This window comes from Pagrus pagrus, assembly GCF_965226575.1.
Source record: "Pagrus pagrus genome assembly, chromosome: 17".
Classification (NCBI taxonomy): domain Eukaryota; kingdom Metazoa; phylum Chordata; class Actinopteri; order Spariformes; family Sparidae; genus Pagrus; species Pagrus pagrus.
Genome location: NC_140201.1, coordinates 28,542,867 through 28,569,478, shown reverse-complemented (window position 1 = coordinate 28,569,478; position 26,612 = coordinate 28,542,867). Strand labels below are relative to the sequence as shown.

The following is a 26,612-nucleotide window of genomic DNA, read 5'->3' as shown; positions in this document are numbered from 1 at the left end:
TAAATTGAGTAGAATAGGGGAAGATTTTTAATGAATAGCTATCACTATGAAACTTCTCCAGTTGATTAGTGACATAATACCAAAGAAAAAATGTTTGACTAATGACTGATGACTGATGATGATTGACTGGCCTACTTGGACAAGTCAAGACTCCTGTGCCTGGTGCGCGTCCTTAGAGCCAATATGCAAGCTACTGCTGGCATATGGAGATCAGAATAGCTTGGGTTGTGTTCTCTCCAAACAGTGCCATTGGATTGTGGATGCATTTGTTCATGCATACAGCTAGGGTGAAGTGTCACTGTACCAGGAGTGTCTCCACATCATGAGCAATCCTGAAAGGGGTGCCCTTGGAAGACATCTATGCTGTGGCCGAGTGGGCATCGGCCAGCACATTTTCCAGATATTACAGAGTGAATGTGGCCACGCCCAATCCTTTGAGTGTGGTTCTTTAGCCAAGCTCCTTTGCTTCATCCTTTTGAGGTAGGTACTAGGGATTCATTGCGACTCCAGTCATCCAGTGATAAGCACTGTCTCTGGCAGTCAGAATGGGCGAAACAGAACAAAGGTTACAGCTGTATACACAGTTCTATGAACCCTGGATGACTGCTAGAGTTCTCAGTCACTCGGAAAGTTGTGAGGGCCAAGAGGACTCTGTGGGACTGATGGCAGGAATGATACCAGTAGTTATACCTAGTCGGGGTCATCCGAAGTCACATGTGACTTGATATAAGCGAGCTGATATTAACGCTCAACCTGCACGTGCACAAGACGGAAGATATCCAGTGACAAGCACTGCCTCTGGCAGTCATCCAAGATTCATACAACTGTGGTTACAGCTGTGAACTTTGATACTCTTTCTTCTAGTCAGTGCAACTCATCTTCTTTCCTGCAACTGTGCTTTGCATTCACACAGCTTCACACACTCATTCACTCTGACAAATGGTCCTGCTCCTCGGATAACGTGAACAGTGACAAGATTCACTCACCCTGCATCTTGTGAGAGCAAAGGGCAAATCTCAGAGCATCAGTCCCACACTGAGGGATGCCCTTGGGGAAGTCTTTCCTCTGTGGGGAAGCAGATGGAGCAGACAGATGAGACAGAAAGTAATGAGTGTGCTGCTCAGATACAGAAAGAAGAGAAGGAAGCTGACCTGTGCTTCCATGGCCACCAGTTGTTCCCTGGGGTCAAGGTTACCCTCCTTCACTTTCTCTTGAAGTCTCTAACAGGAAAAAGAGAGACAAGGGGGATAAGAGTTTCACAACAAAAAATATTTTGTGGGAATTGGAACAGATATCTGTCTCAGTGGGCTTTCTCTATTTTCTACTATCAGCTGTCACTTCACAACAGAAAAACAATTCAGTTATTATTCTTCTCATATCCCAAAGAATGTATGATGCCATCACTTTTCATAAACTCTTACTTCCGAGTATGAAAGTCATAAATATATTCTTTGTGGCAATGCAGTGCTTCTATGCAAGATAGAAGCAAAATACTGTTATGAGCAACTAAATACCTAATTGTGAAATACAACCACTATTTATTACTTTCTCTTCCAAAAATGGGAAGGAGACAGGACCCTCTGAGCCCTGAGCTGTTTTTTCCCCCTATAATTCATTCGCCTGGTCTTTTTGTGTTATAATGCTTGTATAACATCAACCCTGTCATGCACAATCGAGTTATATACATCATTTGTTTTTCAGGACAACCTGGGCTATTAGAACACGTATGGCTAAAAACTTTATTGTATATTGATGGAGATAATTTAATAGAAAATATCCACTTTGCTTTTTGACTCTACTTTTTGTTGCTGGAGTGTACTTCTGACCTGAGTCCTGCCCCTTCATTCAGTGGGATAGATATCAGCAAGTAATTAACATTAATATGCCTCCTGGACCAAGCCTATGTGCTACCTACCTCCAGAGAGACTCCATGTATAAAATCTAATGGGTCGATGACATTTCCAAGAGATTTACTCATTTTCCTGCCATATTTATCTCTCACCAGAGAGTGAAGTAGAACCTGCGAGCCATGATGGGAATACAAAAGAAGGAGAGAAAAACAACAGAATATACTGACATTGAGATTCATCACTTGTGTTTGTAGAAATACTGGATTTTTTGGGGAGGTGCTCATTATCTAGGCACCTGTTTAAAAGGCAACTGTCCTGTCAGCTCTGTGCCCAGCATCACCATCCTTGCAACCCAGAAGAAGATGAGGTCACTGCCTGTCTCCAGAATGGAATTTGGGTAGAAGCGCTGAAGATCAGCAGTCTGAAGGAAATTAGATCAAAGTTATAATACAAAGGGATAGGGCTGTTTATTGAAGACTACATTCTGCTGACGGAAGTGCAGTACCTGCTCAGGCCAGCCAAGCATGGCAAAGGGAAACAGCCCCGACGAGAACCATGTATCAAGGACATCAGGGTCTGACATAGGGAGTGTGCACAAGTAAGTAAAAAAGAAATACATGTGTGTATTTACATAAATGCCAATTATAGCAGATCAGTACTACAATAACAAAAGCTCCCTTTTTTCAATACAATAACAAAACTATTAACATCCGCTTTTTTTTTTTTTTTTTGAAATTCTCTTTTTATCTAGACAAGTTGGCAAACTTCCATCACATACATCAATTACAGCCATAGTCATTCAAGGACATAGGATAGGATGGATGTAGAAAGTTTAAGTTATTTGTCCATACTGCCCCTCTGGGGTTTTCTTTTACAGACCACTCATTTTTCAGTTGGGAACAAAACAGAACCGGGGAGCGCTCCACTTCTGACAATCGAAACATCACATAAAAAAAATTAAAATAAATAAAAGGGGGGGCAGGTCCACCCAAAGCACAAGTACATTCAAATGAAATCAGATCTAATTGGTTTACATACTCAGTCCATTTGGACCAGATCTTATAAAATGTTTCTTTTTCAACTTTGAGGGAAAAAGGTATCTTCTCCATAACATAAATCTCATAGAGGTTCTACTTTTAACCATTTCCTCGTGACAGATTTTTTACTGGCTGCCAATAGTATAGCCAGCAGTTTTTTATCTTTGATGTTCCATGTTTCATACAATATATTGCCCAAATACATAGTTTCACATTTAAATGGAATGTTTACATTAAATACATTTTTAATATGTTTGTGGATCTCTTTCCAGTAAGGTCTTATTGCCTGGCAGTCCCAAAAAATATGGAAGTGGTTGGCTCCATTAGACCCACCAAGTGTCCCCGCTGCCTTGATATCGTTTCTGAATGGGTGTGATAAAAAATCTTGCAATGTTTTTCCAGCAGAACTCCCGCCATGTGTTTGACCCGGTTGAGAGCCATTGTAGCTGGCATATTTTCTCCCAGCTCTCTTGTGTGATCATTACCCTTGCTTCCTTTTCCCATTTTTTCTTTATATGTTCTGTATTCTCTTGTTTAGATAATTGTATGGCATTGTATAATTTGGAGATAATTTTGTTGCATGATCTGGGCTTAGTTAATGATAAAAATACCTCCATGAACCCTGACTCACCTTTTCCTAACACCTTTTTAAGATTTTTGTTAAAATAATGTCTCACTTGCAGGTACCTATAAAAATCATCTCCTCCCAGACCATGGTCCTTCTGTAGGGCTTCAAAACTCTGAAATGCCCCTTTGTGGACAAATGAATAATAGGTAGTTAAACCTTTTGTGATCCAAATCTTAAATCTGCCGTCGATCCTATTTGGTGTAAAGTCTGAATCATAGGCACACCACCTCATAATTTTAGATGCGTCTTTTAATCTGCAAATTTTGACAATTTCCAGCCAGGATTTCAGGATTTCACTTAGTAGGGCTGTTATTGGGATTCCCTTTATCATCGTGCCTTCTAATTCTTTCCATGCTGCAGTGTATGTTGGTGAACACAAGCAGACTAAAGGTCTCAGTTGGGCTGCATGGTAGTATTCCTGTAAGCAGGGAAGGCCCATTCCACCCTTTTCTTTTCTTAATTGCAGCGTCTTAAATTTAATTCTGGCCCTTTTCCCTTGCCACAAATACCTCGCTATTAATCTGTCCCATTCTAAGAACTGCTTAGATGGTATTTTAACTGGCAAAAATTGAAATAGATACAGCATCCGAGGAAGAATATTCATCCTGATTGACTCTATCCGGGAGCTCAAACTTAAAAAGGGAATGACATTCCATCTATGTATATCAGACTTTATCTTTGAATTTAACGGGCCATAATTAATGTAATACAGTCTCGAGAAGTCCCTAGGTAATGAGACACCCAAATATTTAATGGACTCAGCATCCCAATTCCAATTGTACATACTCTATATTGAAGATGGAGGGTCATAGTTAAATGTTAATACTTGAGTTTTGTTAATATTAATTTTATAACCAGAAATTAAACCAAATTCCTCTAGCAATTTCATCAGTTTTGGGAGTGTCTGTGTAGGCTGTGTTACACTTATCAATAAGTCGTCAGCAAATAGGGCCAGTTTTTGCTCCCCAGATGTCATTGTTACCCCCTTTATATCTGACCTCTGCCTAATCAATTGACTCATGGGTTCTATAAACAAGGCGAAGAGGAGCGGCGACGCACAACACCCTTGTCTCGTTCCTCTTTCCAGAATGAATGAATTGGTTAAATCTCCATTGATTTTAATTCTAGCCGTTGGTTTGTTGTATAGTGCCGCAAACGTGTCGATTATAGTTGTATGGAAGCCAAATTTTGAAAGTATTTTATATAAAAATGACCACCTCACTCAATCGTATGCTTTTTCTGCATCCAAACTTAAAATCAGTGTCTCCAGTCTTTGTTGTGTGACTTGTCTCACAACGTGCAGTGTTTTCCTGATACTATCTTGGGTCTGTCTTTGTCTGATAAAGCCAGTCTGGTCTTTATGTATTAATACTGGTAATATCAGTTCTATTGGTTTAGATAGTATGGAGGTGAATAGTTTATAATCATTATTTAATAGACTTACAGGACAATATTTCCCGCATTCCAATTTGTCTTTCCCCTCCTTAGGTATGATCGAAGTCATTGCCTCCTTCCATGGGGGGGGGGGGGGGGGGGGGGGGGGGGGGGGGAGTTGTTTTTGTTTTCCAATACCCAGTTGAACGTCTTTAATAATGTTGGAATTAGTTGATCTTGCATTGTACCATTCTGTGGGAAAACTATCTGTCCCTGGAGACTTCCCCCCTTTCATTCTCCTCATTGCTGATTGAATTTCTTCTTTTGTTATTTTAGATATTAACTTTCCGTTTTGTTCATCAGTGATCTTTGGAAGATTTATCTGGGCCAGAAAGGCATCGATCTGTTTGTCGTTATTTGTCTGTGGTTGGGAATATAATATTTTATAGTATTTTTGGAAGCACTGTTGAATTTTCTCCGGACTAGTTTCTATTTCATTTGTTGCGGAGTTTCTTATTTTATGTATATTTCTATCCGCTTGTTGTTTTCTTAACCTATATGATAGAAGTTTCAGTGATTTTCTACCCATCTCATAGTATTGTTGCTTTGTAAAAAGGAGCTTTTTTTGGATTTCCTGAGTATTTATTTCATCTATTTCTTTTTATTAATTTTATAATCTTACTTTTGTTGTCATCTTTAAGAGACTTTGCATGTTCTTTCTGTAGTCTCTTCAAGTCCTCTTCCATTTTTTTTAGTTTTTGTTCTCTAATTTTCTTATCATATGAGGAGATGGCTATTATTTTGCCCCTAATCACCGCTTTTAATGCATCCCAGAGAATGGGTGGGGTCACTTCTTCATTATCATTATTTTCCAAATACAATTTCATTTCACAATTGCCCATCTGCATCAAAGTGCTCACACATGTAGAGGGGCTCACCCTGAATATGTCTATGCATCAATACTGTGTCATATCTATAGCGCCACCCACTGGAAGTCACTGAAGATGTCACTGTTGTGTTTTGTGTGACACGTATCCCATTTAGGTAGGAAATTTCAACAGGCAACAGGCAAGCACACATCTGGCCGCGCGGCCCCAGGCGGTGCCACAGCCCGACGTAAGTGGGGGGGTGAGGGCCCGTTCATCACTGCTTGCAGTTTTAATTTTTCAATTTATCTTTAATAACTGGGTTATTCAGGATGTTTCAGTTCAGTCTCCAGAGAGTGGACTTCTTATTATTATTCGGATGGACTGATATATAGATGGGACCATGATCTGACATAGTACTGGGTCCTATTTCACAGTTATCCACCCTAAAAAGATCTCCTTTAAGCGTAAAAAAGTAATCGATGCGCGAGTAGACATTGTGAGCGGACGAGTAATGTGAGTAGTCTTGGCTCGTCGGGTTTATCTCTCTCCACACATCAACAATTCCAACTTCACGCATCCAAATATTTAATCTTCTGCTAATGTTTTTTGCGTCAGATTTCCTGTTTGATGAGTCAATTTTTGGATTTAATCGGATGTTAAAATCTCCGCCACAAATTAAAATCCCTTGACTTTTTGTTGTCATTAAATCAACTATATGTTTATAGAGGGACCAGTCACTGCCCTGAGGAACACACACGTTAAGGAGACTTATCACATTACCTTCTATTTTGCCTGTAACCATGACAAATCTGCCTTCCCTGTCCTTGTGTTCTGATATATGTTCATAATTTACAGCACTGGATATCAGAGTCGCCACTCCTCTCCGTCTCCCCGACCCATGGGAAGAAAAGTAAACAAATCCTGATTTATTCAATTTAGCATGTTCAGAGTCGTTGAGGTGTGACTCCTGTAAGAAAGCTACTTGGATTTTATCTTTCTTTAATTTTGATAGGATTTTTCCCTGCTTAACTAGATTGACTACTCCATTTATATTAAATGATGCTATTTTTAAAGACCTGTTTTGCATCTATGTGATCCCCCCCTCCATCCCACTTAAAAACCTGGTGCGCTTCCCCCTCCGCACGAGAACCGGCAGGGAATGAACAACTAACATATTAATAAACATCAAACTGAACACAATTTGTCCGTATGACTCCCTATGTAGGGGTCTGTTAGTCTGACCCTGTTGAGCTCGAAGGGAAAAGTCTCCCTCCTCAGTCCGGAGGGAGAGGCCCTTACCTGCAACAGTCACTCGAAAGTGAAAAATTAGGCCCGAATGAACCAGTCTTTTTAATAGTGGATCTCCACCACTAATTACAGTCATAGTACAGTACAAGAGATTTCACAATCAACTCCGCCGTCCTCAAGGTGTTGGTTAGGTCCTTTAGGTCCTGGAGGGGGCCGGTGATGATCTCCTGTAGGCTCGGAGCTTCTCCTTATAACCTGAATCCCGTCCGGCTGTGCCTTTCGTTGCTCGTCTCTGGAGGTCTGATGGTTGTCACGGTGTAGCCTCTTCTCAGCAGGTCCTCTGATGCCTCCTCTATAGTATCAGAGGTTTTGGTTCCATCATCGTGTCTCACGCGCAGCCTGGCAGGGAAGAAGGTCTGGAACTGAACTTTATTTTCCTTTAGCACTTTGCGGATCTCTGTATATTCTCTTCGTGTTTTGAGTATTAGAGGTGGATAGTCGTGATCCAGATTTATGTGCTTTTCTTGCCAGGTAAACCCCTTCCTCTGCCATGCCTTGCGGAGTAATGTCTCTTTTGTTTTAAAACTTAAAAACTTAATTATAATGGAGCGTGGCGGTGCATCCACCGGCGGCTGCGGTCCCACTGAACAATGGGCTCTCTCAATCTGCAGGTCAGGCATGTCATCAGTTAGCTCGAGACCCTCGCGGAGTAAATTCTCAGCCGTGCTTCTGTCTGTAAAAGCCATCAATGTACTGGAAGTAGATGGTCATCAGACAGAGGTCAAGTAAGGCACAAATGTGATCTGGGTTGAAGTTGGTTCTGCTGGACGAAGTGCTGTCCTGTAGCAGGCGTTTCTTCACCATCCTAACAGCTTCTTGAGTGGGAATGCATGTAAAAAGTGATGTGATGTCATAAGAAACCATTGTTTCATCTGAGTGCAGTGTTATCTCTCTCACCTTGCTGGTGAAATCCTGTGAGTTTTTGATGTGGTGTTGAGTTTTACCGACCAAAGGAGCTAGGATACCGGCTTAATGCTGCTGATGATGGGTCTGAGTGGTGCTCCTTCCATGTGTATCTTGGGGAGTTCATAGATACATGGGATGGCTTCCCCGGGGTACAGTCTGTAATATAATGGTCTGTCAATGGCTTTGTCCTATTCCAGTTTTTGCAGATGTTCTATAACCTTCTTTTTGTAGCTATTGGTAGGATCTTGCCTCAGAGTCTCATACAGTAGGTGTTAGTATCACTAAGCAGATCAGTGATTTTGGTGTGGTAATCCGCTTAGTATCACTAAGCAGATCAGTGATTTTGGTGTGGTAATCCACTGTGTTTTGCACTACAGTGCATCTCCCTTTGTCCACCGGCAAGATGGCGATGTTCCGGTCTCTTTTGAGTGATGCCAGGGCCTTCTTTTCCTCAGTAGTGAGGTTGGAGGGAGTGGCTGATACCTTCAACCGTAGCTGTTCTGCCTCTGTGTCTGCCAGCTTGTTGTTTCTGATGGCTGACTGTTGCTGTGATGAGATCTACTACCGGTATCTGTTCTGGAGCTACTGCAAAGTTCAGTCCTTTGGCAAGGACATCCTTCTCTGGTTGGGTGAGCTCTCTGTTGGACACATTTTTCACCCACATTTTTAACCCATGAATCCAAGTCATAGATTTATGCCAATAACAGAAGGGTGTATTTAAGGGGATAAACAGGACAGAGAAGGATACCACAGTGTTTCAAACCCATGGTGAAACATGGTGATGGATAAAATCAAGTCTGGGGCTGTTTTGAGTTGGACACCTGCACTGCACAGAACTAACTCCACCCTGACCGAGGAGAAGCACCACTCCATTCTTCAGAGACATGCTCCACCCTGATTTGATCTTTGTGGAGAAGGATTCAATACTGCAGCAGGATAAGCAGGTCCTCACTCTCCTGGACTTTCCTCCAGAGTCACCTGAGCTCAGCCCCATTCAACATTTATGGGGGCACTTGAAGACTGAGAAAGCCAAGCACTCTGTGACATCATAAGAATCTTTGTGGAACACTGTCAAATTATGCTGGGATAACATGAGACAGCAGGTTTTACATTAACTTGTGGAGTCCATGCCAGCTGGAGTGCATGCTGTCTTTAAAACAAAGAGGGGACATACCAAGTACCATGGAAGGAAGCTGTTGCAGGCAAGCCTCATCAGTACTTAGTAGCAAAGCTTTTGCAGCCTGACAGCTCTCTTGCACTTTCTGCCTAAAACTAAACTGAAAGTAAAAGTGTAATCCAGATTTTGTCATACATCCTGATTAAATAATGTGGATTAAAAAAAATCTGTAATTTGATCAAATTAACTTTCTTTTATATTGGCAGCCACATACTGTGATAGGCTCTCTACCAAACGTAATGTAATATCATTAAAGGAAAACAAAATTCAGTCATTATCGACTCACCCACATGCTGATAAGAAGTCCGGTGTAGTTTCTTATTCCTCAAAGTGCAGCTGGAGACCCGCGGGGGTACCCTCCAGCAGCAATAATCCATATAACAAGCTAAGTGGCGCCCGAGACGAAAAGGTCCATAAAACTACACAAAAACTTTGTAATATTCCTCCATAGTGCTCGTCCACTGCAATCCAAGTGTCCTGAAGTGGCAACATCCAGAGTTTTACTCGAAACGACATCATTTAGTACATTTTTCTAGCCTAAAAAGTCACTATGCTATACTGTATCTGCCTGAAGGCACGCTCCCGCGTGCACGCAAGTCTCTCTCACAGCCGATTGCACTACGGAAGCCGCGCCGGACAAGATGAACGAGACTCGCGATAGATACACAACGGTATTTACTTCCTGCTTTGAGCAACCGAGCGACACACAAACAGAGGGATCTGCTGCACTAGTGATTTGAAACTTTGACACTCACAGCAGGATGTAAATACCGGTGTGTATTAGAGCCCGACATTAGGCCTTTTCCAAACTATCGGTATCGGCATTTATAATGGCCGATAAATGAATATTTAAATAATAAAATAAAAACGGACGAAACACCCTTCAACCATGTTATGAGTGTTGGCGTTGCATAGTTTGTCCACCAGAGGACACTCTACAACGTCCCTGTTGGCAACACTCGTGTTTAGAACGCCACAAACCCTACAACCAGCTGATCCAGCCAGAGTCGGGCAGAGCAAACCAGTTATCCACAATTGAGATCATCGTTGAAGTGTGTTCATGGTAAGTTGGCAACTGTCACAAGAAATACATTGCTTGAATAACAATTAAAAGAACATCCCCATCAGTTCTCTTAACTCAAATAAGCATGACAAAATTTATACCACCATGTCCAGTTTTGCTGCTGTTACATGTAAGCCGAGAGTGAAACGGAATTAGCTAGTAATTTTGATGTTCCTCTGTTCTGTTGTGACAATAAAACAAACAAGTTTATTTTTAAACTGCATTATCATATTATTTCAGTGAGGGCTCATAAATAACTACAAATAACTAATGTTACGGAAATCTATTGTATGTTTTGTTATGTGTTTCTGGATAATTTTTTTTTTATATATATCAGCCAATATATCGGAAAATCGGATTTTTAAATCACCAAATATTTGTATCGGTATCGGCCTTAAAAATCCTTTATCGGTCAGGCTCTAGTGTGTATCTATCGCGAGTCTTGTCGATCTTGTCTGGCGCGGCTTCCGTAGTGCAAACGCTGTGAGGGAGACTCGCGTGAACACGGGAGCGTGCCTCCAGGCAAATAAAGTATAGTGACTGTTTAGGCTAGAAAAATGTACTAAATGACGTCGTTTTAGTAAACTCTGGATGTCGCTACTTCAGGACACTTGGATTGCAGCGGACGAGCAGTATGGAGGAATATTACAAAGTTTTTGTGTAGTTTTATGGACCTTTTCCTCTCGGGCACAATTGACGCTCGTTATATGGATTATTCCTGCCGGAGGGTACCGCCGCGGGTCTCCAGCTGCACTTTGAGGAATAAGAAACTACACCGGACTTCTCATCAGCATGAGGGTGAGTCGATAATGACTGAATTTCGTTCTAGAGTGAACTATTCCTTTAAAGTAACAAACTACTTTAAACATTTATGTACAAACTTTTTTGTTCCTTATTGGCAATTATATACGGAAATTATACTGATATAATGGTCTGTAATATCGGCTGAGCCAGTGCACTCTTCAGCCTCAGGTAGAGGTAGTTGCAGCACCACAGCAGCGGTAAAATAAATAATATTAACAGTAGCAGTGTTCACAGTGATAGCAAATGCAAAAAAACACATTTATGATCAGTGATCAGTGTGATGGATAATGGAGAGTAAGGTTTTCATCTGCTGATACAGCAGCAAGTTAAGGGTTGAGGTAAAGGTGATTCACCCTGAGTCAAAGTAATGGCTCCAGGCTTCACTCCATATTTGATAGCAGCTCTCTGTCTGGCCTCGTCCTCGCTCCGACCCCAAACCCACTGCTCCTACCACAAACAACACAGACACAATAAAACTTGCACCACTGTCTGGGAGAGAATGACAGTGGTGTACAATATGGGGTATATATCAGTATACATCAATGTACATCGGCTATTTAACCCATTATGCCAACCACTCATCCATTTCTATATCTGTTTGAAGCAAACTTTTTATGTTAGTAGTACTTTCAAAACATAAACATATCCACAGACCCAACCTCTTGTTTGTCAGCAAAGTTAGGAAGCTCCACTTGGTAGGCAGGGACCTGATGACCCCACCAAAGCTGCCTAGAAATGCACCAATCACTGCGAAGCAAACAAAGGTACATTGTTGACAACCCATACTTCGACACAAGAGTCCATTCATCATCAGAGTGGTGTCATTTTACGCACATGTCACACCAGTAACAATGAGACACAACACCATTGTTCACACTTCCATTGTCCCACTCATACAACTGTTAAAATACAGGATTTTTGTCCAAGTCAAAGGTCAGGACAGTCTACCTGATGCCGGAGAGCCAGTTCTTCCATGTTTTGGTGTAGAAGTGAGGGATGATTTCCAGCTGTCCATCATCCACAGACTGACAGGGAAAGAAATAGTCACATTTCAGAGATTAATAAATGTTGGTATATAAATAGCTGGTCTATAACTGGTTACTTGAAAACATGTGATGCAACTATGAACCTTTAATACATGAAGGTTGACCTAAATATAGACATTGCACAGTAACCTACCTGTATAGCTTTTGTAGCCATTTTATCACAGCGGACAAACCACTGCTTCTTTAGAAGAGGTTCAATGATATCTCCTGAGCGACTGAAACAGAGAAGGAGGAGGAAGACAAAGACAAAGACAAAAAGACAAATCACAAACATACAAGAACATTATCACATTATAGCATTGCCACTATTGTCTTGTTTCACAAAGATGAAGGAAGCAAGAAGAAGCTTATCGTGACACTGGTGGAAAGAAATTGAGGGCAGCCCATTTGTAACCTGTACATAGGTTCGTGTACAAATCCACAGTCAAGATATTTACACTGTTCTCCCTAAATCAAGTATTAGCTGCTGGTATGGGGAAACCAAAAACCACAAATAACCACAAAAACTGGCTGATCAGGCTCAGGCTGCATGAAGATGTGCTCCTTGTGAAACACCATCGAAACAGCTGTGGAAACATTAAGAGCCGCAGTTTAAAGATGTCGTTTGTCACTTAGTCTTAGCCACTGCACAGCTAGCTGTCTTATTGAGAGCTGTCAGTTTAATATGCAGAGACAGTGGGGGACAAAAACGGTATTCAAGTATACGTACTGTTACTTTACAAAAATAAATAGGCCTACTCAAGTAGAAGGTAGAATCAAAATAACTACTTACAGTAGAGTGGAAATAAAAAAGGTCTTTATGTGATATGAATCTGATTATTTCAACCACAGACGGTCTTCTTCAGGTAAAGAGGTGAACAGACATCTGTATTTACAGTATTTGTGATGAAATGACAAATCATCTCCTGATTAGATCAAATGCCACATAAACACCAGGACAATATTCACAGTTTGTATCTCTCAAGTGTGAACAAAATATTACATGATTATTATACTAATATTAATTTAAAATGATATTGTTTGCTTGTTGTCTCCTGTATTATATCATATGACCGGGAAAATAATTGTCAACATGTTACAGTGTCCTTAAACTTTTAAAATCCAGTACAGATGTCCCAAGTCACAGTGTGACCCTCCACATCTGCTCTGTCCAACCACATGTAGAGAGTAAGATTAGAGAAGTGGCCACATTCTGAAAATGTCTCATATCAGATGATTCAGCTGACTTCAATGACTCCACTTTTATCTAAAGACCGTCTGTGGTTAAAACATTACATCAGTAGTTTGTCTTTTATTCGTGTACATGATTTGGTCTCTACTTTTCTCTTCAGGCTACACCACTGAGCGTGACTAATTAAATTCACATGTTAGCCAGAATATTTCACGACATTACGGCAGAAAGCAGGAATAATAGTAGTTTTGAAGCATGTATGGTGTGTATATAATAAACTTGTAAGTTTTATCACAACAGACACACTAGTTGCTCTCTGTCAGTGCGGTGCTCTGAGGACTTCACAGCTGCAGCCTGCTGCACTGTGCATTGCTAATTTGTCTGTTAATGTTAGCGGTTAGCACAATTTTAAAAACCATCCTCCTGCTGCAGCTTCTGTCATTATGCTGCTTTGAACAGTCATGTGTAGGTGTGACTGTGGCAGAATAATAGAGCGCCAGCAGGCCTGGGACCAGCTGACTAACAGCCTCTTAATGTAATGTGCACACATTTATAAAATAATAGATTAATAACAGTAGTGCAGCCACACAGATAAAGGATTAATCAGGCATTTCAACTCCTGATTATACAGTTATATAGCACGGCTATATACGGCCATGTTCAGGAGACATCTCTTCAACACATACGTAGACGTCTTTGATATAATGTCAACATTGTTGTTACTTCACACTCTGTTGATAATGTAAGTTCATTTTTTAAATATTTTAAACTACAATTCTTGTCAATTCTATTCAAAGGGGGCTTTATTGGCATGAAAGTTTAACAACAATTTTGCTAAAGCATCTGTACAAACACTTGGACAGAACACAACAAATAACAACACAAACACAACACCAAGATTGATTTACATTAATGAATTATATATACAGTATATACAGTGTGCGTGTGCGTGTGCTTGTGCGTGTGTGTGTGTGTGTGTGTGTGTGTGTGTGTGTGTGTGTGTGTGTGTGTGTGTGTGTGTGTGTGCGTGTGTGTGTGTGCGTGTGTGTGTGCGTGTGTCGGTCACTCACTGTCCCTCAGGTTGTGGCATGTTGACACATATTGGGCAGCAAGATATGCCCTGTCTCCTTCTCCCAGGAGTATTTTTAATGTTGAGAGGTCATTCAGCTCTTTGAAATCTGAGATTACCGAATTGAATTTATTAAAATAAATGTTCCTTGTTTCGTTGAATGTTTTACATTGTAGGAGAAAGTGCATCTCTGTCTCATCCTCACCTGTCGAGCAGTGACCACATGTTCTGTTTTCTTTTGGTTGCCATGATTGTTTGTGTCTTCCTGTTTGGATTGTCAGTTTGTGGTTTCTGAGCCTGTACTTGGTGAGGATCTGTCTCTGCTTTCTATCTCTGACAGTAGAGAGATATTCTGCTGATTCATAATCTCTTTTTAGGGCTAGATAACATTCTAATCCACTTTGGCTTTTAGTTTCTTCTTTCCAATGTTCCAGATAGGTTTCTTTACATTGTGTTATAATTTGCTTTACTCTGATTGGTGTTTGGAGAGCAGTGTTGTTGTGAGGCTGGTCAGACTGTGTCTGAGAGGGGGCAGTTAGCCTCAGTACCAACTGACATAGGGGACTATCTGGGTATCTGCCTAACTCTGCTCTACATGCATTTGTTGGTGTGTTTCTGTGTACGTGTCAAATGTGTCTGCAGAATTCTGCATGTAAAGATTCTGTTGGATGTTTGTCCCAGCAGGTATAGTTCTGATGACTGAGTGGACCCCAGACTTCACTACCGTACAGCTCAATGGGCTGGATGACACTATCAAATATTATAAGCCAGATTTTGACTGGAATTTGGAAATATAAAATTTTCTCTTAATTGCATGTAGGGCTCTTCGAGCTTTTTCTTTTAGTGCATTCACTGCCACGTTGAAACTCCCTGATGCTGTAATGGTTATACCAAGGTAGGTATAACTGTCATATCTTACAAATTGCTCCTTTAATTGGAATGTAATATATTTCAAAAGTTATATCTTCCAATTGGTTGTCTCAAATAGATGATGAAAGAAAAGCTGTGCATCCATTTTAATCATTATAGCTGTCTGCAGCAACTACATGATGGCATAAGCAGTATTCACAATACCCTGTAGTAAAAAAGCTCTTTGTTCTGTGATTTTGAAAAGTGAATTGGGTCACATTCCTCACCTTAAAGGACAACACAATTACACCGTTTTACTTTGTTTATGTGTGGCGAACCCTGCAACCTTTCTGGCTTCAAACAGTGTTCTGGGACCTTTTTTTCCTCTGAGAACAGCTTGTTTATTTACTTATGGAAAAGGTTTGCATTATTACCTCATTAATATTGGAAATAATACAATCCTGAGTTTGAATTTCTTCTACAAAACTAACCTGATTATAATATTCTTAAAATACCCCAACAATGGTTTTTGATATTTGTCATTACCAGTGTTGCGATTCATCAATTTATTTTCTAAGTATAAAGCAAGGAAACTCTCTGTCCTTTGCATATCTTGTGAACCATTCACACGATAGGTTTCACACTTGGTGGTTGTATTGCTGAGGGCCCAAAAAAGTGCACTGTCTGAGTGTGAAGTTGTTTGAATGAAAAATGTTCTAGATAAGATTAAACAAAAGAAAAATAAAGGACAGCACTCCCATCAAACTGTTTATTCTTGCCACACAGACATTTCGGGCAAGAGGGACTCAGCACCACGTACTGAAGCTATATACAGTACAGACCAAAAGTTTGGACACACCTTCTCATTCAATGAGTTTCCTTTCTTTTCATGACTATTGACATTGTAGATTCACACTGAAGGCATCAAAACTATGAATTAACACATGTGGAAATATGTACTTAACAAAAAAGTGTAAAACAACTGAAAATACGCCTTATATTCTAGTTTCTTCAAAGTAGCCACCTTTTGCTCTGATTACTGCTTTGCACACACTCTGCATTCTCTTGATGAGCTTTAAGAGGTAGTCACCTGAAATGGTTTTCACTTCACAGGTGTGCCCTGTCAGGTTTAATAAGTGGGATTTCTTGCCTTATAAATGGGGTTGGGACCATCAGTTGTGTTGTGCAGAAGTCAGGTGGATACACAGCTGATAGTCCTACTGAATAGACTGTTAGAATTTGTATTATGGCAAGAAAAAAGCAGCTAAGTAAAGAAAAACGAGTGGCCATCATTACTTTAAGAAATGAAGGTCAGTCAGTCCGAAAAATTGGGAAAACTTTGAAAGTGTCCCCAAGTGCAGTCACAAAAACCATCAAGCGCTACAAAGAAACTGGCTCACATGAGGACCGCCCCAGGAAAGGAAGACCAAGAGTCACCTCTGCTGCGGAGGATAAGTTCATCCGAGTCACCAGCCTCAGAAATCGCAGGTTAACAGCAGCTCAGATTAGAGACCAGGTCAATGCCACACAGAGTTCTAGCAGCAGACACATCTCTAGAACAACTGTTAAGAGGAGACTGTGTGAATCAGGCCTTCATGGTAGAATAGCTGCTAGGAAACCACTGCTAAGGACAGGCAACAAGCAGAAGAGACTTGTTTGGGCTAAAGACCACGAGGAATGGACATTAGACCAGTGGAAATCTGTGCTTTGGTCTGATGAGTCCAAATTTGAGATCTTTGGTTCCAACCACCGTGTCTTTGTGCGACGCAGAAAAGGTGAACGGATGGACTCTACATGCCCGGTTCCCACCGTGAAGCATGGAGGAGGAGGTGTGATGGTGTGGGGGTGCTTTGCTGGTGACACTGTTGGGGATTTATTCAAAATTGAAGGCATACTGAACCAGCATGGCTACCACAGCATCTTGCAGCGGCATGCTATTCCATCCGGTTTGCGTTTAGTTGGACCATCATTTATTTTTCAACAGGACAATGACCCCAAACACACCTCCAGGCTGTGAAAGGGCTATTTGACCAAGAAGGAGAGTGATGGGGTGCTGCGCCAGATGACCTGGCCTCCACAGTCACCGGACCTGAACCCAATCGAGATGGTTTGGGGTGAGCTGGACCGCAGAGTGAAGGCAAAAGGGCCAACAAGTGCTAAGCATCTCTGGGAACTCCTTCAAGACTGTTGGAAGACCATTTCAGGTGACTACCTCTTGAAGCTCATCAAGAGAATGCCAAGAGTGTGCGAAGCAGTAATCAAAGCAAAAGGTGGCTACTTTGAAGAACCTAGAATATAAGACATATTTTCAGTTGTTTCACACTTTTTTGTTAAGTATATAATTCCACATGTGTTAATTCATAGTTTTGATGCCTTCAGTGTGAATCTACAATTTTCATAGTCATGAAAATAAAGAAAACTCTTTGAATGAGAAGGTGTGTCCAAACTTTTGGTCTGTACTGTACGTGAGTTGAGAGTGTTGTTTCTTATTCCTAGATATGATTAAAGGATGACATTTAGTGGATCTTGACCTCTCCAAAATGGTGGCAGCAAGTAGCAGTGTAAATATTAGCACTGCATTTGTTTAGTAATGGATCAGGATCACCTTGCTACTACAGAGCAGCTCCTTTCCTCAGGCTGTCAGACCCCTAAATTCACCCTCAACACTCCACCATTAAACAGTTTTACTTAACTGACCTGAATGAGCAAGTTGACAATATTTTTGTCATTTGATATCAGTATATTGTTATATAGACTATCAAGGCCTGAGACTCTCCAGATAACAGGAAACAGATGTGTTTGTCCCCGTCTGTTACAGCAATTGGAATTTTCAGTACATGCCCACATCATCCCAAAAAAAAGGGGAGTAGTCACTGCTATGTTTTTCTGAGGTTTCTAGATGCTACTTATATGAAAAAAGTTACAAAATTACAGAGTGAATGGGTTGCGTTGTCTACAATATACAGCAGTTATATTCTGTATCTATATTGTTTTTAAATACCCTGTGCTGCCTATTGCGAAGAAGTTTGTTTGTGCTGAAAAATATCTATTGAATACATTTGTATTAACAGGAGCAGAGACATAAATGCACACACAGAAATTCAGAATGAGTATGGTGTTTGGTGCGTGTTACCTGCAGATGGGTAAAGTCATAGCATGACTCTTCTTTCCTCTCAAGAGCTTCCTCTCAGCCAGGGCATCCACAACCAGCTGTCTGGCATCAAAACGCTTCACTCCCTTAAAAGAGACAAAGTGACAAAAGAACAGCTGGAAGAAAAATTTCCAACGTAAAACTTGCTTTTTGTATCACAGCTGTTTCACAAGGCCTTTTTGAAAATGGAAATCTGAGACAGCTGATGAATCACTATGAATCATATCACTTCATCACTTCATACAGTCACACCAAAGTTTACAGATAATGGTGTTCATGTACCTTCAGCCATTCACCACAGGGGTGTGTCATGGTTCCATCTCCTCCAATCACAGTGACGCGTGGCAGTGAGTGTCTCTGTGACAGCAGGAAGTCATTGTGGTCATGAGCAGGAGTCACTTTTACCGCGCCTAAAACATGAACAGGGATGTGGTCAACATGAGCAGCTTACATAATATAAGAGCACCAGCATTCACTCAACATCCAGGGCAGGACAAAATAACATCTTAAAGTCTACATATTTTCTTGGCAATAAACAAGCTGAGAGGCTTTTGATTTTGACTGTGTCCTAGGTGAGGGCCTCAGACCATAGTGTTGCTGTCACCTGTTCCTAGCTCCATGTCCACCATTGAATCAGTGATGATAGGCAGGAGTCTGTTGGTGAAGGGGTGTCTGCACTGCTTCCCATGAAGAGCCTGGACAAGGTGGACAAAGCAGAGAGATATGAGCACAGCTATCTTAATGAGACATCATTTTTTATTCAGATCTGCTCTGCATTTGCATGTGGCAAGTTGCAGGGTTTGGTAATATAATAATATAGAAATGTATCATTGCATATACTTTCATTAGTGGTAGTGTAATGGAGTACAGTTATTCAAATATTGTACAATTTTGAGGTTCTTGTACTTTACTTGAGCATCGCCCGTTTATGCTACTTAATACTTTTACACCACAGCAATTCAAAAGGAAATATTGTAGTTGTTAATCCACCACATTTATCTGACTGCTGTTAGCTGGTTACTTTTTCTGGTTAAGACTTAAGGGGGAACTACCATTTTTTACAACCTGGACCTTATTTCTAGCATAAAATACGATCATTTACTCATCCAGATAACTTTGGTGTCATTTGGAGTCGTTCGGATGAAATTAGATCCAGTGGAGCGCCGCGTATATCCATATAATGCGAGTGATCCGGGCACCGAAGCGCAGCCTCTATATAACGCATTATCTGCCGCGAAACTAGTTCATTTCACCAATATTTTGTTATGATACGCTAGTGCTGAGGGATAAAATTAAAGCTGCAAGCAGCGATGAACGGACCCTCACAGTCCACGCGCCTAGGGGCGTGCTGCTGTCAGGGCGTGCCGCTCACCCGGCCCCATTGCCTGATTATTGTGTACGCATGTCTCAACTGTCCGTGTTTGGGTGGGCTGCTCCTGCCGGTAGTAAATAATGTACACTGAAGTCCGAAGAACTCCCTGCAATCTACATGAAGAACAAATAATGAGAGGACTACACTGTGTGACCCTACCGACTCTTAAACAGAGGTTTGTATCCATTAGCAAGGCAGCACTGCCCTCTGTTGGAGAGAGCCTGAATTTACAATCAAAAGTGAATGCAGTCAAGCGGTTCTTTCGTCATTTAGCAATAAAAGCACCACCTATTGGCCGATTTGCACTGACATTTGGACAAACCGTCATCGGGCCATGGAACACACGGTTTTGTGGTAATGGGACCGTATTTGGGCAAGATATGCAAGACTGTCTGTTTGGAACAAAATGTACAGGAAGTTGTTATTTAATAACTTGAGTATTCTTTGGAATATCAAAATTCTTTTTACAACCTTTTGTCAGGAGGGTCCACAGATGCTGTGTGCAAAGTTTCAGGGAAATCGGTGAGGAGGAGTTAGCAAAAGTAGGTTTGCGACATTTTGCACATGGAAATTTAGCGCAAAAGTGGGCGTCGCATACATCACACAATTCAGCTGAATGCAGGGAACACGTAGATATAAGAAGATATAAGTAAAAATGTGCGACATATTATGTGGGAGTTAGCAGGCAAAAACGTTTTTGTCTTGATAATAGCGCCACCTGCTGGTCATTTTTTGTGTGTGAGTTACAGGGACCAGTCTATACCACCCCTATGAATTTTGTTTACATAATTGTTATGGTGTGGGCACAGTGCCAAATATAAAATTAGACTGCCACCAAAGCGCCACCTAGTGGCGGATCGGTAACACCTTCGTCAGCTATCCTCAGGAGGGCATTGGCAATAACTGTACCAAGTTTTGCGTTAATCCGACAAACCGATGTTGAGATATAAAATACTTGAATTTAAAGAGCGCTACGTGGTCATCGTCCACAATTTTGCACAGAGCCTAAGGGTGTCATGGGGAAGTAATAACCTGAGTTTCATGTCATTCGGACAGACCAATGTGGAGATATGCAACACTTCCTGTTTGGAACAAAATGTACAGGAAGTTGTTATTTAATAACTTGAGTACTCTTTGAAATATCAAAATTCTTTTTACAACTTTTTGTTAGGAGGGTCCACAGATGCTGTGTGCAAATTTTCGTGCAAATCGGTGAAATTGCCTGGGAGGAGTTAGCAAAAGTAGGTTTGCGACATTTTGCAAATTTGCGAAAAAAATCACGCTTTTTTTTTTAATGTGCGACAAAGTATGTGGGAGTTATGAGCCAAAACGCACTTTCCTTGATTATAGCACCACCTAGTGGTGGAAGTTCACGAAGACCATAGATTATAAAAATTTTCGCCAAGCTTAATGTGTTTGCCAAATAAAATTGCGTTTTCGTCCATGTTCAGGCAGTGAAAAATGCGATCATTTGGGACAAAGAAAAACTAAAAACAACAAATAACAATCAAACGAAAAACAATAGGGACCTCGCAGGTTTCCTGCTCGGGCCCTAATAACTGCATACGTGAACTACCAAAACGAATGCCCCTGTTGCTTTGTGTCTGCTGATGTGAAAGAAGACATTTAGTTGCTAACAACTCGCCTCCAACTTTGTTAGATTGCCTATTACAGTGTGTATAGTGAGCCTGATTACCTGTGTGATTGTTAGCCTAGTAGCTTTGTTGTTTCTGTTGTTTAGCCTATGGCTAGTAGCTAGCTCACTATGTACATACTGTTAATAGTCCACTTGTATGTAGATCTTATCACAAAGCATAGGGGTGGCCTGCCATTTCCTTTGAGTAAGGTTCAGATAATGCCTCTTTGTTTCTTTGGTTTTCTGTTTGAGGTTTCGATTAAGTTTAGTTTTAACTGGGGAGCTAGTTCAGGTTTTGTTTGTTGTTGTGGCTTTAGGTTCACCCTGAAGTTAATCTTCATTTTTAAATAACATCGCTCACTGTACTTAGTAAATAAAGTCTTCACTTTTTGCACCAATTTACCCTCTCTGCCTCTCGTCCTTACGCTATGCTTCCACAATCCTAGACCAGGGCATAACAGATAGCCTCAGTCTCATTAAAAAAATGTGTACTAGCCTGATATCGGGGATCATCAGGGTGAACAGCTACAGCCACGTCTCCCAGCATAGTCTCAGGACGGGTGGTGGACACTGCCACCTCTCCATCTAAAATACAGGGAAAGGGGAGAAAGCAAAATCATAAAATAGCATAATAACAGAACAAGGCCAAACACAAGATGTGTGTTGTTTTGAAGTACTCACAGTGGCCTTCTATAGGGTATGCAAAGGTAAGCATTGTTCCAAACTCCACTTTGTTTTCATAACCAGGAACAGACAACATGGTCTCCCCAGACAGCTCCTTTGAATCAACCTGACAGCAATTAAACAGCTTTAAAGCTGACAAACATATACAGCAAGTACAGAATGAAATGAATGATGATCCTATCTAAAAAAATTATAATAGGTGGACAAAAAGGAAAAAGGTAAAGGAATACTTGTTTTATAAGGTGTGCTGGGACGCAGTAAACCTCATTCTGCTGTCTGTGAAACCACTCATGTTTAGCAATGTATCGTTGTCTGTGGCATTAGAGATCGACCACCTTAACAGGTTGGCAAGACACATTAAGGGCTGAAGGTTTCTTGTGATTTTCTCCAAACATAAACCTCTCAGATCAAGGCAAAGGAGAGAAGGGCTAAATATTTCCTGTACCCATCTCAGCGATAAGAAAAGGTTCTTTAAAAATGAAGGACATACGCATGAAAATGGACTCTTCTTGACCTTGGAAACTGTGGTTTGACCAAAAGAAAAAAGAATCTTGACTCAAGGTCCACTTACTAGATTTTTCTAGAGCTCTGAACTTCTTCTCAACTGAGTTTGCTCAGTTGTGCACAGGAAACCAACAGCCCACCATGTAGAGCACTGAGTTAAGTTACTGCCAATGCAAACCAAACATTTCCTACTGCTGTAGCTTCACATTAAAAGCATTTAACTGGTGAAATGTGAGTTGACTTTTATTTTGAACTAGGCGTGTCACAATAAATGTGTTTGGTAAGTTTAGTACCTCTGTCGTATATCAAAAATGAGTCTAAAAAGCAAACAACAGTCATTTTCTGCATTTCTTGACCGCGGATCAATTTTAAATATGTCAGAGAGTAGTTTTATTCAGAATGTGGGAGTACTAAAGAAGAAGGGGCTGATGAAGGGCTGCAGGTGACAGATTGCACACCTCCAACTTCTCAGTGAGGTAACAACTCCTTTTCCCTTATTTAAGTTACCACATAACACCTGGAACACCAACTACTGTGGTAAGCCTAATACACACATGTAGAGCCTAAAAATAGGGTTTCATCAACCAGTCAAGACTTGAATGCACGTTGACAGAGTTTGTGTATCTTTACAAACAAGAATGGGGATGACACTGCTGTGTCCATATGTGCAAAGTTGAGTTCTAGCCACACTGACTGTAACTTCTGCATTGTACTTACAGTATCAATTTATTTCATTTTGTTTCAATTCATGCTGACATTTACTTCTAAAGGTATGTTTGTGTATTTAATGGCATAATTATTTATTTATTTATTAATTATCTTTTATTTTGGCAATTTCTGTCCTCCATATACCAGGGGCTGACTGCACAATAAGCTGCAGCCTTAGTACATGACAGAGTGTGGCTGCTTTACTTTGATATATAGAGTAAAATCAGTTTCTGTTTAGCTTCTTTCTGTTCTGTTTAACAGTAGTTTTGGGCTGGTCTCCGTGCAAAAGGAAAAGCTGTGCGTATTTCAAAATTTAACATCCACATATGTAGTAACGACTATTATTTTGTCCACCTGTGGTATGAATTATGTATCAATGTGAAGCTGTTTCACCTCTATGTCAGAGATGGCAGATTCCAGAGCACAGCTCCAGTTGACCAAACCCTCTGAGCGATGAATCAGACCAGAGTCACAGAGCCTGACAAAGGCCTCAGTCACAGCCTTGCTGAAATCCTGAAATTACAAAAAAAAGAAACGTCACCAGTACTAACAGTTCCATGGTACTAGTTTTCTTTTCATTTGTTCAACATTACTATAGAGGCCTATTCATCACCCCTTAATGTCAAGATTATACTTCAAAATAATTAAATTAAAGTTTAAGTGTGCTGTTCTGGTGGTGGCAGTAAACTTTAATTTAATTGCAGGCTGTTATTGTGTGGACCACAGTCTAGTCTAGTCTCCTTTTTTAGACTGAAAATTCGTTTTAACTGAATTTTGCCATACATTGTGATGTGTCAGGTAACTATTCATTAGTCTATTCTGATATTGTCTCTCTAAGTGTTTTGGTCTCAGGTTTGAGCAAGCTAAGGTTACCTGCATCTGACTTTATTCTTAAAACAGATGAAGAATTTGAGAAATTATACTTCTTTCCTGTATTTTCTGTTGTCGTGAAACGACTTTCTATTTACTTGGGGTCGATTCTTACGGCTTTTTCAGGGCCGATACCGATTATTAAAAATCAAGGAGACCGTAAACTGATATTTGGTACAGATATTCATTTGCAGGAAAAATGAAACTCTTTGTGTCAAAAATTTGAACAACCAGTGATAAAACAATTGAGTTATCAGCACTTTGTTTAAAAAACAAGTTTCTCAAAGTTTGAAGCTGCAGCCTCATCATACAATGACTCAATCAAACAAAAAAAGAGTTTTTGGAGTACTTTAATACAACTATGGGGCTTTTTGTTTCAAACTTATCCAGAATAACTAGAAATAATGACATTAAAATTCTACACACACCGGTTTTAAATAGATATTTTCAGGTGGTTAAACACATGACAAACATATGTGACTGGCGTCTTACTGGATCCATTGTGAAACACGCTCTACTCCAGTCCAGAGACGCTCCGAGCCTCCTCAGCTGGTGGTAGATCTCTTCTCCTTTCCTTGGACACACAGTGACAAAAACACTCAATGAAACAAACGGCGTATAGACCAAACAGAAGATGAAAAGGGAGGATCTGAATGTGATGACTCACTCATTCTTCCATTTCCACACCTCCTGTAGAAACTCCTGCCTGGTAAAGTCCTGTCTGCGCTTCCCATGCGCCCTCAGCAGTCTCCTCTCCACCACGGTCTGACGTACACAGAAATGACTGAATGAGAAAGCTCTTCAGCAAATGGGGATCTATTGGTTCCGTTTACTCTTTATATGGAGTGCTACTCAACATGTGATATCAACAAAAAATTTTTTACAGAGGCTCCAAGGACGTTTTTAAAAAAATGAGAATTTGTAATGCAGACTTGTTATTGGTGACTGTAATCATTCATGCTGCAAAAAGATCTCCTCACAGTTCCAATGTATGTGATGTTGGACAAAAAATCCACCGTCGTCATACTGAAAGCAACTGGGCATATTCAAAAGTTATCGAACAAACACGGACTGTGGATTTTGTCTCCCATCACGTACACTGGACTTGCACTAGGAAGGGATCTTTTCTGAGTCTGAACATTTACAGCTAATGACAACTCCTTTAACTTACATATTGGCATGTTAACATGGTTTTAAGAGCTAATTGACAAAATGTGAGCCTATTATTTCTATCCTAAATTGTCACGAAAGAGGAGGAAGAGAAGAACTTACCTGTGTTGCAATACCTGCATGGTCACATCCCGGGACCCACAGTACTCTGTGGCCTTGCATCCTTCTCCTGGTGGATTACAAATCTATATATCACCGCTCCATCAACAGATAAGCCTTCTCAATATGACTCAATTCTTAACTATCCACAGCAAATACTTCACACTACATGCTGTACATTTTGTTGGCAGTTACCATCGAACCAGAGCGTCTTCTACAGCAACAGTCAGAGCATGGCCCAGGTGAAGAGTACCAGTCACGTTTGGTGGAGGAATACACAGAGAGAAGGTCTGATCCATAGAGTGAGATAACCTCTCCTGATGGACATAACAGGATGACATTTTAGAGTTTGAGAGCAGATGAGAGTCTTAGTCTTCCCTTTCTACAGTCAAAAACATGTCAACGTGACATATTTCAATACATAAAAGTAATAATAAGAACTTTATTTGTTTAGCACTTTTTATAACATAGTTGCTTTAACAAATGACATGAGCCAGTTATGGCATTATATAGTAGCAGGCAGACTGGATAAATTAAAGAAATTAGTTAATTAAAAGCAAGTTTTAAATGGAGTATTTTAAGCTCATGTTTGAAAGAAAATAGACAAGTGCTGTACTGTAACAGTAATTCATTTCACAGTTTAGGTAGTTTAGCCAAAATGCCCTGACAGCAAATGCACATTCATCATTGGTTGCAAATCCAGACTTAGTAACTGTGAGAAGAGCTTTTTTTGTCAATCGAAGTTTACTGCCCGTATCTGTATGGGCTTATGCCAAGTTCCCACTACAGGATCTTAGCCCTGATCTTCCACTCCCTGAAAGTTTTTGGAGATTGGTGCGTGCTGCCATGAATGATGCGTGAACTGTTAAAAAGACATGGCTCACAGTTATAAGACAGAAAGTTGTGCAGCGATCTGGCAACTTTGAAAGTTGCATAGTGTGACCAACACCATAATAGGTCAGAGATATAGCGTAAAGCTAATTTAGGGCTGGGCGATTAAACGTTCTCGATCATTTTCATGATAAAATTTTCCATGATAATGATGATAAATTTATGACATTTATTTTTGATAGTTATTTTTGAGTCTGTTTTCCTCTACCTAGAAAACACTACACCAACAGCCTATCGCACAGCAGAGAAACAAATGCATGTGGTTGATACATGTTTCTGGCCCCTCCCACTCACAACAACTCAGAATGATGGTGACCGGGCCTAAAAAAAAAAAAGTTTGGTTCCTGTTGGTTGTCAGTTGAGGTCATGGGTAGGT

At 40.6% G+C, this 26,612-nt stretch overlaps 1 protein-coding gene across 4 annotated transcripts in view; it reads right to left on the bottom strand.

Annotated features, from left to right (window-relative positions):
* vars2 (valyl-tRNA synthetase 2, mitochondrial) overlaps window positions 1–26,612 on the bottom strand; it is a 59,977-nt gene that overhangs the window by 18,138 nt on the left and 15,227 nt on the right. For 3 of the 4 annotated variants that reach the window (XM_084379432.1, XM_084379434.1, XM_084379435.1), the window contains 19 exons: window positions 25,541–25,662; window positions 25,349–25,415; window positions 24,744–24,841; window positions 24,569–24,650; window positions 23,600–23,719; window positions 21,992–22,100; window positions 21,807–21,895; window positions 18,907–18,997; window positions 18,585–18,712; window positions 18,285–18,388; window positions 12,196–12,277; window positions 11,965–12,041; window positions 11,676–11,763; window positions 11,370–11,463; window positions 2,356–2,426; window positions 2,146–2,271; window positions 1,916–2,020; window positions 1,152–1,220; window positions 987–1,065 (listed from right to left, as the gene is read on the bottom strand). In XM_084379432.1, the coding sequence (XP_084235558.1) occupies window positions 987–1,065; window positions 1,152–1,220; window positions 1,916–2,020; window positions 2,146–2,271; window positions 2,356–2,426; window positions 11,370–11,463; window positions 11,676–11,763; window positions 11,965–12,041; window positions 12,196–12,277; window positions 18,285–18,388; window positions 18,585–18,712; window positions 18,907–18,997; window positions 21,807–21,895; window positions 21,992–22,100; window positions 23,600–23,719; window positions 24,569–24,650; window positions 24,744–24,841; window positions 25,349–25,415; window positions 25,541–25,662 (1,801 nt within the window). The remainder of the gene's footprint in view (window positions 1–986; window positions 1,066–1,151; window positions 1,221–1,915; window positions 2,021–2,145; window positions 2,272–2,355; window positions 2,427–11,369; window positions 11,464–11,675; window positions 11,764–11,964; window positions 12,042–12,195; window positions 12,278–18,284; window positions 18,389–18,584; window positions 18,713–18,906; window positions 18,998–21,806; window positions 21,896–21,991; window positions 22,101–23,599; window positions 23,720–24,568; window positions 24,651–24,743; window positions 24,842–25,348; window positions 25,416–25,540; window positions 25,663–26,612) is intronic. The other variant, XM_084379433.1, reaches the window with a different exon arrangement.